This window comes from Pundamilia nyererei, unplaced genomic scaffold (assembly GCF_000239375.1).
Source record: "Pundamilia nyererei isolate P.nyererei 1_Seehausen unplaced genomic scaffold, PunNye1.0 scaffold00055, whole genome shotgun sequence".
Classification (NCBI taxonomy): Eukaryota; Metazoa; Chordata; class Actinopteri; order Cichliformes; family Cichlidae; genus Pundamilia; species Pundamilia nyererei.
In genome coordinates, this window is record NW_005187456.1 from 3,374,570 (window position 1) to 3,388,669 (window position 14,100).

General features: G+C 41.6%; 2 protein-coding genes across 2 annotated transcripts in view; one reads left to right on the forward strand and one right to left on the reverse strand.

Annotated features, from left to right (window-relative positions):
- The first annotated feature begins 180 nt into the window (after nt 1–180).
- inpp4aa (inositol polyphosphate-4-phosphatase type I Aa) overlaps nt 181–14,100 on the forward strand; it is a 25,731-nt gene continuing 11,811 nt past the window's right edge. Inside the window, exons 1-9 of the mRNA XM_005733925.1 lie at nt 181–283; nt 9,714–9,972; nt 10,068–10,112; nt 11,695–11,813; nt 11,898–12,014; nt 12,185–12,264; nt 12,372–12,489; nt 12,814–12,904; nt 13,026–13,173. Of these exons, the coding sequence (XP_005733982.1) occupies nt 9,873–9,972; nt 10,068–10,112; nt 11,695–11,813; nt 11,898–12,014; nt 12,185–12,264; nt 12,372–12,489; nt 12,814–12,904; nt 13,026–13,173 (818 nt within the window). The 5' untranslated portion in view covers nt 181–283; nt 9,714–9,872. The remainder of the gene's footprint in view (nt 284–9,713; nt 9,973–10,067; nt 10,113–11,694; nt 11,814–11,897; nt 12,015–12,184; nt 12,265–12,371; nt 12,490–12,813; nt 12,905–13,025; nt 13,174–14,100) is intronic.
- LOC102211972 (HRAS-like suppressor 2) lies at nt 2,683–6,120 on the reverse strand. The gene is made up of 4 exons (XM_005733924.2): nt 6,037–6,120; nt 4,848–4,968; nt 4,466–4,764; nt 2,683–3,012 (listed from the first exon to the last, which is right to left on the reverse strand). Exons 1-4 carry the CDS (start codon nt 6,052–6,054, stop codon nt 2,929–2,931), a joined length of 522 nt encoding a protein of 173 aa, XP_005733981.1. The 5' UTR covers nt 6,055–6,120; the 3' UTR covers nt 2,683–2,928.

The window sequence follows — 14,100 nt, forward strand, 5'->3', positions numbered from 1 at the left end:
CCTGGATAGAAAAACACAGAGAAACTCTGACAGAACGCACAACAAAAAGGGAAAAGGGCAGCCAACGTTTAAAAGAGAGCTTTGAATGTCTTTTAATGAAGCCTGGAGAGAATAAATCCTGGCCGACATCTCCCCCCAGTGGACGGAGGAGGCATTACCATCTATGTAGGTATTACGTCTCTGATGTGTCAGAGGGAGTCAGGGCGAGTCTCGACTGCAGACATCGTCGATGCGCGCAGGATGCTCATCAGCATGACAAGAAACCATCGCTTTTCTCTTGAAGGTTAGACATTTTTGTTTGTTTCTCATTCCTCATATTATTATTTCACGGTTTCTCGAGGGTTTTTGCTCCCGGATATGAAAGCTGTCTCAAAGCGAGAGCACCGCCTCGCAGCGGGATCACAATAAGACGTGTTTTACAGTCGTAGCAAAAAACAAATGAATAAAATAAAATATGTGCAGCTGATTTGTTTTTAATTTAAAACAGTGCTAAACGAGCTGTGGGTCACAACCCGCAGCACCGTGCTGCTGCCTCCCTCAGTGAGCATCAGCAGACATAATGACGCAATGTTTGTTATTATTTGGTAGTGTCGGTGAATGAGCATATATCCACGCTTTAAGTATGGTGTCAATGGGCCTGTCATTGGCTAAACCTTCCATAAATAGATTGGTAGTGGGAAGCTTCGGCCTGTTGTTTATTTCCACGCAGGCTGCCTGCTGAATAACACCCAGCTTTCTGCTGAAGCCTGAAAGAGTGTGTATCTGATATTATGAGGTTATATGTTGGGGGCTTTTTTTTTATAATGCACTGGTTGCATCCAGTGTCATATTTACTGCTTTATGAAGCCAGAGTCCTCCCTGATGTTCCCAAGAGGCGGGGAAAGGATTAAATTTGATCTTCTGAGCCACTCTTTTCATAACAGAGCAGGCACTGGGTTCTTTGGGAATTCACTTCTGTCTGCCCTTTCTGTCCTGTGCTCATGTGTGTTTCAGAGGAGTATTTTTGATTGAACAAATCAGATTTGCCACGTTCTGCCTAGTGTGTTGAGGGAAATCCATGACTTATTCTCCCGAGAATCCATTTGGTTGAAACATAACCTAAAGCAGTTCATCTCAGTTGAGCTTCCTTTATAATTCTCAGTTCTCTGAAGAAGACTTCTTTTTCGCGCTTTCTAAATGTTCTCTTCGTATATTCTCGTCTTCTTCAATCAGTTTGATCAGAGAGCATTTTACGGCTCAGCTTCCATGATTATTGGTGCATCCATGTGCACGTGGCTGTGACAGACATTTCTATATGCCAGGTAAGCTGATTGTAGACCAGATTCAAGGGAGAGCAGCGAGGCACAGGCCAGCTCTGGACTGAATCTGAATCAATAAATGGAAATGAAGAAGAACATTGAGGTTACAGAGGGACAAGGGAAAGGAAGTTGGCTTAAATAACAAAAAGAAAACAAAAACAAAAGAAAAACACAGGATTGATCACAAAGGGATGAGGAGAAGGAGGAGAAGGAGGAGAAGCTGTGGAAGCGCTGCAGTGCAGCCGGTGCTGACAGCACCTGCAGGGGGTGAGCCGCCAGACCAACAAACTGGGACACATTTGTCTCCAAAGCATCCCAGTGGACTCAGGAGCTCCCGAATCTCCGCACTCTTACTACACACCATTTCACCTGCTTCCCTGCAGCATGTTCACCATGTTTGTTGCCACACTGTTCAGCTAGAAAACAGAAACAGGGTCTCTTTAGTGTGTGATTGGGGTCAGATGTCACCCTCAGGACAGCAGCTGGATTTATCCTCTTGCTCAGTTTAGGATGACGATGAAGAATTAGCTGACGCGCTGTCTGACTTCATCCCTCTGGTGCAGGACAGAAACTTGCATTCATTTTGACCATTATCATCTTCTTCAGCTGAACTCCAGTAAAACCAAATTAACATTGCAAGATTGTTGTTGTCATCAGCTTTGGTGGATGTTTGAGATCTTGGAGTGGACTTTTGTTTAATACACTGTTTCAGGTAGTTTGCTTTCAGATAAAATATGCATAAAACCACATTTACTGACAGCAGCTATACAGCGAGGTAAGCTGCACACACTTTTAACGTCAGCATAAAATTATGTCAAAGAGAGGAAATCAGCTACTTATACACTGTGGTCATCCCTGAGACCAGAAACAACCCATTGGTGTTCTTGGGTCATTAATCCAATATATGTTTATTGGTATCAGTATTTATAACAGCTGTTAAAGGAACCTTTTTTTTTTTTCAAAGTTAAGAAAAGATGGGAGAAACACCCTTCACCACACTGAGTGTTGATGTTGCATAGTTCATCCACCAGAGGGCTCCCTGCAGCTTCTCTGTTGGAAGCAGTTGATCCCAGCAGCCTCAGAGCGTAAACGAGTAAACAAGTAAATAAATAGAATTAACAAATGTTAGGTGAATTTGTTCATGTTTTGTGACTGAACAGAAAAATATATCTGATTTATTATATGAGAACATCAGTAGAACATCAGTATCTACATTGTTTTTTTTATCACACGTTATCTTTTGGCGTTATAATCATCACGTGCTTTCAGCTTGCCAGCGTGTGGTTTGTCGTGGTGAACCTTATAGCTTCGGGGCTTTTGCTCGGCCAAATTATGAATCCCAAGATTGTTTTTTTCTCTGGAGGAATTATTAAAGATATTTTGCTGAGAAAAAATATTTATCGGTTTCAACTAAGCATTTGCAAATGAATAAATAAGGGCAAAAAACAAGTAAGTTTAAACCTTGCTGTACATACTGCCAATCCCATAAGTGGCTTCATAAAAAAATAACCAGGCTAAGCTCTATAGAGGGCCAGACAAAGAGAACATGTTGGATATTTACGGTGATGTGACTCAGAAAGACCAAACCGAGGCACCGCACAAGTTCATATATGTAGAAATGAAAAGGTTTCTAATCAGTTTGCTTTGAGTTGACAATGTCTTTGAAAACTGTAGTTGCTCCTGTGCACTCTTCATTCTTGGGTTTTGCAGGGATCTAAAGAAAGAATAACCGTGTTATTAATACGATTAGCACTCATACTCACAATACTTCTACTACTGCTAATAATAATCTGACCATTTTCCTGTTAATATAAAACATATTTGGTTTTGTAAAATTTCCAGTACCGACTGATATATGAAGTGCAGTTCATAAATCAGTCCAGATGACAAAGCTGTTGACGTTCTCTCATGTTGTACGCTCCTCAAACAACTTAAAGGAAGACTTTTTAATCAGAGTACTGCATGAAGTCTGTTAACATCTGGGATACTGATCAGGTTATTTAAGTAGCAGACAGCGTTGTTAATCAGTTTCAGCTGGTTTGGTGTTAATGAAATTGACAACAGGTGCATTAAAGAGGCAACAATGAGACAACAACCAAAACAGGAATGGTTTTACAGGTATACTACTGGAATTTTTCCCCTCCTCCTTATTTATGACTGGTTTTTGCATTTGGCTGGGGTCAGTGTCATTACTCATAGCATGAAGTGCTATCTGGACCCTACAGAGGTTGCATAGGTAGTCCACATCAGTATGTTTCCCAGCACAATCTCAAGAACATGGAAGAGATTCTATAAGACAGGCAGTTACTCTAGGAGAGCTAGACAGGGCTGCAGAAAGTCGTTAACCTATCAGCAGGTCTGTTGTTTGCTCCTTTGTGGAAGGAGGAACAGAATGAGAACTGCCAAAGCTACAAAGTGATGTCCAACAGGACACAGTGTGAATGCCTCTGACTAAACAATCACGATCAGACTTCATGAGGGTGATCTGAGTGCCTGACATTCACTAGTGTACCCTGTGCTCACTGCTCAGCACTGTGGAGCCACATTGGTACTTTCCATATAATACTGGCAGATCCACCACTTGTGTGCTGTGCTTTTAACAGATGAGAGAAGGGTCTGGAGAAGCTGTGGAGAACATTATACTGCCTGTAACATCGTTCAGCATGAACGGTTTAGTGGTGGGTTAGCGATGGTCTGGGGAGGTATATTCATGGAGCGACGCAGACCTCTAAAGGCTGGGCAACGGCACATGACTGCTATTAGGTATCGGGATAGAGTCGTTGGATCCACTGTAAGACCCTCTGCTGGTGTAGTGGGTGCTGGGTTCCTCCTGCTGCACAACAGTGTCTGGCCTCATGTGGCTATGCAGCTAGTTCCTGGAGGAAGGTTTTGGTACCACTGATTGGCCCCCATGCTCACCTAACCTAAATCCAGTAGAGCACCTGTGGGACAATATGCTTCAGTCCATCCAACACAGTCAGGTTGCACCTCAGACTGTCCTCTGTGACGCTCTGGTCCAGATTTAGGAAGAGATCCCCCAGGAAACCGTTCATATTCTCATTAGGAGCATGTCCCAACATTATCATGCATGATTTCAAGCACATGAAGGCCAGTGTATTACCACATCTTAAATGATAATCAGAAGTTTTTTCGAGTGACGGCATTACCTGGTTGCACACAGCTTTCCCGTAGCGTATGAACGTGGCAAAGTGCTCGCAGTTTAGAGTAAAAAGGTTATATGGAAGGGATTGATTGAGAAGGGCGTCACGGCGTAGCCTCATATCCTCAGGTGCTGAAGGTGTGAAGGCATGGCGATTGTTACTGACCAACGCATGGGCTCCATGTGGGACATTGACCTCACCAACAGGGACTCTGCGAATCTTGGTTTCTCCAAGGAGAAGGTCCCCACATACTGGCACGATTTTTTGCAGATAAGTACGAACAGTTGTCATTAGTTGCTTCTCATCTTGGAAAAAAAAGGAAACAAGAAATGTTAGTGTAATAATTTGCCTGTTTAATGAATGCAATGAACACACGTGTTTTACTCACCTGCAACCGCAAAATGGATTACATGTCCATCGTCATCATAGATGGCCCAGTGCGAATATCCGAGTGGGTAGGAAAACTCAATCAAGTCTCCAAATTTTGCAGTGGATACAATGTTATCAATCTGTGTTAATAACAGTTAATAATTAGAATAAAAGAAGCAAGTAGTGACACATCTCCACCCACTACCACTCCCCGTGTACCCAGACAACAGGTTCAGCTACATTACAGAAAGTGGCTGACACGTTTGTTTTTTTAGTACAGGCAATCTGCTTGTCAGAGGTAAAACTTACCCAGTTTCAGTCAGCATCTGAATACATTTAATGTTGCAGAACTATTATACTGTATTTGTATTATTTGCCAGACGGGCTGGTTTGAGTTTTTCAGAAAATGCGGATTTTCTGGGATTTTTCCATACAGCTGTCTTTAGTGTTTACAGGGAGTGTGAGCGGTGGTTCCCTGTTTCAAAATAGCGGTCAAAATACTTTGAACTGATAGAAAGGCAACAGCAACTCAAATACCAGCAGAGGTATGCAGAAGAGCACCTCTAAAGGCACAACACATAAAACCTTAAAGCAGATGGGCTATAGCAGCAGAAGACCGCACTGAGTAACAATCCTGTCAGCTAAGAACAAGAAACTGAGGCTAAAGTTCACAGAGACTCACTAAAACTGAGAAATAGAAGAGGGGCAAAACGTTGCCTGATTCAGTGAGTTTCAACTTTTCCTCCAACATCCGGGTATTAGGGTCACAATTTGGCATAAACAGCATGGAAGCATGGATCCATCCTCCATAAACCAACAGTTCAGGCTTCTAGTGGTGTAATGGTGTGGTGGATCTTTTCTGGCACACTTTGGGCCTAAGCACCAGCTAAGCACCGTTTAAACACCACAACCAGCATGTGTACCCGTCTACTGAAAATAAATCTGGAAGCTCAAATCACCTTAAACTAGTTTCATGAACATGATATTGAGTCGTCTGAACTAAATGTTACAAGATTTCAGTCAAAAGAGCATCTTTGGGATTCGGGGACACATCGTGGATGGGGAACTGTGTGACGCTATCGTGTCAACATGGACCAAAATCTCTGAGAAATGTTCCCAGCACCTTGTTGAATGGCAGGAGGAATTAAAGAATCAAAGCAGCGCTGAAGGTAAAAGTGTCCAGTCAGTATAGATAGATAGAAACTTACCTGCTGTTGATAATTCATGGCTGACTCGCAGTTATTTAGGTTTAAAATGAGAACTCCTGCAGCTCTCCCAGTCTGGTGTGTTTGCTGCGCTACTACATTCAACAATTAACTAACAATAAAGTAAAAAACAAAGCAATTTCTGTCAAGTCTCCTCCCAGTTCCACTCCCTGTCAAGTCAGTGAACAGGTTCAGCTGCATTACATCAAGTGGCTTTTCATAAATGAGCTGATCTAGCTCGAGGCGACCTGCTGAAGTTCAAACCGAGTGAAAAGGAGTGAAAAGCTACTTAAATAATGGTTTAATTAAATAATGTAACAGGATCCAAAGGAAGTCTTAGTGAAACTTACCACCAAATTCCCACTTCATTTTGTGTGTATGGATTGTAAATTGCTAGTAAACTTTACTTGCAATTTACAATTTACTTACTTATTCTACTTCCCACTTTTCTACTATAGCTATACTATGAGCTGTTGTTTCAAGATGTGACAGACATGAAGGTTTAGACTGCTGGTTGGATTTATAAACATTTTAAAAATATAACCCTGAAGTTCAGAAAATGGAACCTTCCGTGTGATATAGCAGAAATTTGTGGGAAAAAATGGGGAAAATTCACAGCATCAAATAGCATCTTTTGCCAAAACAGCAGCTGAAAAAGTAAAAACGTAAATATTTAGTAAGTGATTATCATTCATCACTTCTAATGATGATTAAGTCTTTTAATTGGATTGGAAAGTGGTTGCTTCAGCACTAGTTCCAGCCCCACATATGTGAACTGCGTGTATCTGATGACCGTCAGACAGATGAAATGAAGATGATCCTTCGCTCCCTGTGGCTTTGCATTAGATCCTCTATTGGTTTCCTAGAGAGCTTCCCACAATGCCCCAGGCAGTGGCGATTACAGCGTGCTAAATGCCAACCCCACTGTCAATGACTCCTACACAGCCTAATGAGGCAGAGCATCCATGCTGTAATTGTCATTTGTTTAGATCTCACATGAAGGTGTGAAGACAGGAATTAAACTACCACGGAGAATCACGCTGACTAAACTGTATGTGTGTGAGGTGAGTTCTAGCGCTGTGCGTGTGTGTCGCCGGGACGCCGCGTTTTCATTTGCACGTGTCGTGTGACGTCAGAGAGGATTCATGTGTAAAAATAGACTTCCTTTGCAGAGGTCTTCACACATGAATGGACAGAAACACTCACACACAGATGTTCTCCCCTCATCAGTGTAGCATCAAATAAACAGCAACACACAGAGACAGATGAACGCGTTGATACGACCCTCGTCTCTGTGTATGAGGAGGCAGTGATCGCGCTGAGCAAAGGCAGGTTGTATAGTTGTGTAAGCAAACATATACCAGAGAGGTTAACGGAGTCTGACATCTCACAGGAATTTGAAGCAGCTCATCGGACCACTTGCTGAATCCTTTTCATTTCTTTTAACATTACACGTTGGCTTCATGCATTTCTGGCATACAGTATTCCTTACCGAGGCTTTTTGCTTTCAAATCTCTTCTCCTCTGTCTTTGCTGAAAGGAGAGCGCTTACTGCAGAAAACAATATTGCGACAGTGTGTCAGCTCACAGGACAAAAATAGATATAGAAACAGCTTTAATTACTTGCACACCAGAAGAGACGTGTACTCACTATGGAGAACTGTGTCAGCCCTCTTTTCTAAAATATTTTTCTAGGAAGAGGAGGTGCTGTGATTTACTGAAATATGTGCAGCGTTGATCAAAATCAGACAGTATTTTTCTGAATCCATCCCTTTTGACAAGCTCCTTTGACGTGATCCTAAACCACGACAGAGCTTCCACCGTGTTTTACAGGTAGCTGTGGACGCTCACTGTCCCTCCTCCTGCTACCAGTGAGCAGCACATGGATCAACTGAAGGCAGATGCATCTCTCAGGCCCCGTGTCATTCTTTGCTGGATTTTTCCTGTTTCTTAAGGACATGACTTTCAGATGCTGTTCGTCTGCTGTAGACATTTTTAGGTCTGACTCCAGTTGCCTCAGATTTTATTAGGGCACATTGCACAGACTGCTGAGATATGCCAAATGTTTGCATAACAGGTGCAAAAATACTATTTTATGCCTGTCAAACTGTGTTATCTTTGACATTTTTCACAGATTCAACTAAAGAAATGGAAACAAATTATGTGGGGTTTTCTGCAACAAGCTTCTAGTAACAGGGGATATAATTTAAAATTGTTTCTCTGCTAAGTTATCTGTAATGTGCAGACACAAAACTGGTTCACCTAATGAGTTTAGTGGCTTTTTAATGCTTGAATGATTCATAGATGAATTTTAAGTTGCTTAACAAACAAAGAAATCTTCCTCTAAATATTATCAGGTACAAAGACCGGACTGAAAACGAATGAAAAAAGGTCCAAAGAAATAATTTGAAAGGCTTCCTCAAAGCCTGGTGAACAATTGCAAAGTTGAATATTAAAATAAAATCTGGATCCTTGTGAATAAACTATAAAGAAATGAGGGATGGCTTAAAAAACTCAACTTAAAATACCGACAATGCTCTATTTTTTTAACCATATGTTATTATTTTTGTGGTTTCACTGATTTCTTTAAGCATTTAGCCTGAATAAAAATTGTTTTTCAGACTGAAAGTTAAAGAAAACAGTTAACCCAAACAATAAACTTATTACTAATCATTTAAGAAAATAATTTCCAGATTAACTGATAATAAAAAATAACCCGTGAATGTAGATCCACGTCTCCAACAGATCTAGATCAGCAGTGGTTTAATCTTTTGTCTCTTTCTGTTAGTTGGAAGAAGATGAAGTCAGGGGGAGATTGTTAATGTTGCACGGGAGCCAGATCTCCTCTGCTGGCACACTTGGCACAGCTTTAGTTTCCTGCTGTAGTGAATAATTTTGGCAGGTGCAGCGTCAGCAGGAAATCAACAAACCCTACGTGCTGTTTCTTTTGTATTGTCAGCAGTGAAATGGTGATTGTTGTATTTGCAGTTAAATTGTGAATAAAATGCTCTATCAGAGTGAAGTAAACAGCATTGTTGCTATTAAAACCTGATTATATAGTGCAATTATCAGTGTACAGACCCATCACTTGATTTAGACAAGTGCATCACATCTACAAGCCAGTTTTGTGAACGTGGTTTGAGAGGTTGTGGAGATTATGAGTTTTTCTGTTACGTCTGTTTTCTATGTGAGCATTTCTGATTTTCTTTACCTGACTCCCTGTTCCTGTGTTGGTTATTAGGTTTGTCTAAAACCAGGAAAGCACGAATAGCATCAGGACGTCAATTCAGTGTGCTGCAGTGCTGTTTTTTTTCTACAGCTGTGTGAAGTCTCACTTTTTCTCTCAGAAAATGTTCTCGCCGCCTATATTAGCACGTTAACATGGGGATAAAAATATTTTAGAGCAATGACACAGAGTTGCAAAACCTACAGCGCCGTTCGCCTCAGAATGAAGCATCTGTGGAAACATCATCGAGCTATTATTAGTTATTCATCCTTTAACCCTGTGAAAAAAAAGAGGAATGTAACCGGCTTCCTGGCTTCCTTTATGTGACTAACTGCGAGCACATTGCTATTTTTCGGAGCTCAGCTGCTGTCGTGATGATGAGTTTGATGTCAGTATCAAAGAGCTGAAGATGTCCAGTTCTGTCTGATTTGCCTCGTTTTCTTTCTTTCTGTCAGGTTCCGCAGTGACAAGAGTGTGACTGCTCAGATCCACACGCACACACGTCATAAGAAGGCTTACGCAAGAGTTTTGACTCTGTTCCTGCTCGACATTGTTCTGCTCTTCAGGCCTTTTTTACTCAAAAACAAAATCCTCAGCCCTGACCTGAAACCACCATGTCTGGGAAGGAGCGCAGCCCCCGCCATCGGCCATGGTCGGTCTACCGGGCTAATACGTTTGATCTCTCTGCTGAGATGATGGGGTTGGCTCTCTCAGGTAACCAAGTAACTGCTACCATGGTAACCTTACTTCATTGATAACAAAACTGTAAAGAGCTTCTGCTCATCTCTGTTTCGCTCTCTTCCCCACAGGCAGCAGTCAGGACCCAGATGAGCCCGTGCTGGAGTTCAGCGTGGGTATGTTCAGGATGTGTTTGTAGATATTGTTGCTGCACCTTACTGATGCACCAGACTGTTTATTATGTTCTACTAGAATTAATATGGTAGTGTTCAAATTATTTTATTTTGATCGATCCACAAATGCACGAGCATTTATGCAGCTAATGCTTGATATCAGAGTCCCTGTAGAAGCAAGACTCACCACTCAGCAGCCATCTTGGAGACACCCATAAGCACTTCATTTGGCAGTTAATTTAATTAGTCACAGCACAATAAAAATCCCCACAATAAGGAAATATTGAAACTTTTTTTTAACTCTTAAACCACATATCATCTTCCACTGCTGTCTCTGGATTTTGTCTCTGTTGATGTTCCTTAATCCTCTAAAGCATATTAACAAGTCACAGTGCTGCCAACACTCCAAAACCAAAAACTCATTTATGCATCATGTGTCTGCAGCTATCTGAAGTCCACAGCTGGTTAACTCTTCTCGAATGCACTGTTTGGGTGTTTCAAAATGATTCCTTTGACATAGGGATGCATCATCCTACAAAGCTACACTAATCTGTCATTAAGACTTTGGAGTAAGGTGCTGCTTATCCTCAACTCTGTGCAGCATTTAAGCATTTTTTAGATCGTCCCACTGCTCAGCATAAATTGCTAGATGCAGTGAGGCAGACATAGACAAAAAACAAACCTTTATTTAGGATGATTTGAGAGGCCAGAATTACAAAGTCTGCAAGATGGTGAGGAAGCTGAAACCCAGAGTTAAGCTAACAAGATACAGGTGAACATCAGCATAGACAATGAGATAGACGAGGAAGTTAAATGAAGTAAAGTTAAACACAGGACACTAGAGACAAGTATCAAAATAAAACAGGAAGTGAAACATAGACACATGAATGAACTTAAAATAGTGGAGTTGACACAGAATGGTACAGGAAAATACTGAGGAGCAGTATTAAACTGAAACTATGAACCACAGATTTAATACACATGAAAGTCAAGGTGAAAAATGATAAACAACAAGGAGGAGAACATCTTGAATAAGAACTCTATATCCAAAATACTATCTTTGTTTTTTTGCAGTGAGTTTTCAGCTCACTGTTTTCAGTGAACGCTGATAGTCAGTCAGCTAGTTAGTGAACATTTAAGAGCGTTTCGCAGCTGAAGAGCCAGAAAGTTCCCTAATAAGCAGTAAGAGAGCAAAAAATAAGACAGAGAGAGAAATGAGGCCAGAAACAGAAACTAAGGGGATAATAGTTCAGCAGTTTTAAAAAAATATTTTGCCTCACTACCATTAACTGGCTAAAAATGTTTAAATATTCTACTTTAAAACATGATGATTTGACTGCGATGCTGTGTTTTTGTTTTTTCATTCTCAGTCAGTTTAAGAAAAACTCATAAACATGATGTGTCCCCATAATTACTGGCTCCTATTTATTTTTTATCCACTAAAGAATTACTCAACAGCTGCTGCTTGTCAAGTACTAACTACTCCAACATACTATATTTAAATCCTCCCATTGCTACAGATTACAGACCATCCCACTGTTAAATCCCCCAGTTTGTAATCCCCTGTGTTTAAATGTCCCTGCAGCCTGCAGTGAGCTGGTGACTCCTGCACTGGACCGTAAGCCGACCAGCTTTGTGGCCGTCAGCTGCACCACTCCGCCCCAGGCCTTCTGGACTAAACACGCTCAGACTGAAATCATAGAGGTATGCTACCTTCTACCTCACTGTCACTTCCTGCCTGCCGTTGGATGCTTACACAGCCTTTTCCCCTCGTCTCTCTGTCTTCAGGGCACCAGTAACCCCATCTTCCTGAGCAGTATAGCTTTCTTTCAGGACTCTCTGATCACTCAGCAGACGCAGGTCAAGCTTTCAGTCTACGACGTAAAGGACCGCTCACAGGGCACGGTAACCCCCCCCACCCCCGCCAAGACAATTTCTCACAAAGTCAATAAACTGTCTTTAGATTTTCCATTGCAAAAGTAAATAATGCTCTTCTTTAACAAATCCTTCATAGTTGATGCTCATCTGGGTAAAACCCTCTAAATCCTTTCGGTTTGTGTGCTTTTATGTGACAGATGTACATGCTCGGCTCTGCCATGTTCTCCGTGAAGGAGCTGCTGCAGGACAAGCACCACAGACTGCACCTGACTCTCAGGTAAGAGGCACACAGAGCACAATGTGACTTTTCTGTGTTACGAACTGCAGGTCACATTTGGGGTTTTGGGGATGTTGCACTGACTTGGTTATCGCTTGATTTGTCAGGTCAGCGGAGAACGAGCGCGTGGGCAACATCACTGTCATTGCCTGGCAGATAGAGGAGAAACGTGAGCAGAGAGCTCCTGTCGCAAGATTACAGAGGGGGGATACTGTTAATGGAAGGGTAGGAATTCACAAAAATGACTTTCGAATGAGACTTTGTTTTATAGTTTGTGGCAATATTTGAAATTAAAGTATGAAAATGTATTATTTTTTGTTAATTGATACATTGAGACAATTTCCTGTTTTACTTTAAATTTTTTCCTGATGTCAAAGTACATGAAACATACCAGTAATAACAGCCACGGGCTTATGAATGTGCTTGAATTGATTAAAACAATATAAAACAATTTTATTGAACTTCCTGCTTTTTCTGACTTTTTTGGTAATGTAAAGGTCAGCAGCACATCCTTCTTTATGCAAACATTGTTGTTTGTGTGTGCATCAGATGGTTCTGCCTGTGGATGAAAGCCTAACGGAATCCATGGGCATCAAATCCAAGTCGTCCTCTTTGTGTAAAGATCCGCTGCTGAAGGCTGGTGAGTGAACTCTTATGTGAGCTGTTGCTACTCCAAGTTATGGGAAAGTTTCACAACCAGTAACATGTAGTTTGCTGGCAGTAACAATGGCAGTGCTCATTTATATTTTTCCTTGTTTTAGTGTTTGGCGGCGTCATGTCACGGACGTACCGTTTCCCCACTACGGATGGTAACCACCTGCGGATCCTGGAGCAGATGGCAGAGAGCGTCCTCTCGCTGCATATTCCTCGACAGTATGTCAAACTGCTGCTGGAGGAGGATGCTGTCAGGTATAATGTGAAAGATGTGTTGATGCTTTTTGAAGTGATGTCAACGTCTAATAAATGCGAACCTTTTAAGAAAGCGTTCTCTGCGTGCTACCATAGACTGTATATAAAAGATGGACGTGGTTCCGTATTGTCGGCAGTTGGTTTGTGGATTTTGAAGCCTCTGGTTTAGTTTTTACCTTCTTGGCATTTTGAAGCTGTAAGTGATCACATTTGGATAGGAGGCTGGATCGCTAAGCTATCAGGTGAAACTAGCATGTTTGGTTGGCACATGCTTCTTGTTTGTACAGTTAGCTTTTACATTTTAAATACTCCACAACTTCACAAACACGTGTAGGAGCAGAGATTCAAATTAGCTTAGGTGATGCCTAGTAAGCAGATGCTTTGCCATCCATCTATCTGTGTACCCACGCATTGATCAGTGAATGATTTTAAGCCAGTTTATTGGTTTCAGTGTCTTTGTTTGCAATGAATCATTTTGTTCATGGACTGAGAAGATTCTTGATTGGTTTAGTTTGTCTCCCAATATCCTCAGTCTTAGAGGCTATTTCTTTGTTAAGGCCTCCTAGCAACATAAGCAGCTTCTTTCTTTCTTTCTCCCAGCTGATCTCTTTTCTGGTGAGCTGCTGCCTCAAAGCAGCATTTTCTGCAGCCACCTCCTGGTTTTCCTTCTTTGAGTCTAGAAGGGCTTGTTGCAGGCTGTGCAGCATGCTGTTGGGAGCATGTGCGTGTTGCTGGGCAGAAAAATCAGGCTCATTTGTTTCAAGTGACTGAAAAACACAAAGTATACATGTGACAGGTAAAAATACTGACCCATCCTAATGCTGTAAACACTCAAAAACATAGGTTTTAACCAGGGCCGTGCAGAGAGGTTTAAAGGGGCGGGTGCTCAAAGTTAAAAAGGGGCACATTGAACCAGGCTGAATAACA

What these genes read in the sequence shown, in the direction of transcription:
- LOC102211972 (XM_005733924.2), bottom strand. An exon ending in AATCCATTTTGCGGTTGCAG is followed by an intron (nt 4,765 to 4,847) that starts GTGAGTAAAACA and finishes TTTTTTTCCAAG; the next exon opens with ATGAGAAGCAACTAATGACA. An exon ending in GGAAAGCTGTGTGCAACCAG is followed by an intron (nt 3,013 to 4,465) that starts GTAATGCCGTCA and finishes TTCTTTCTTTAG; the next exon opens with ATCCCTGCAAAACCCAAGAA.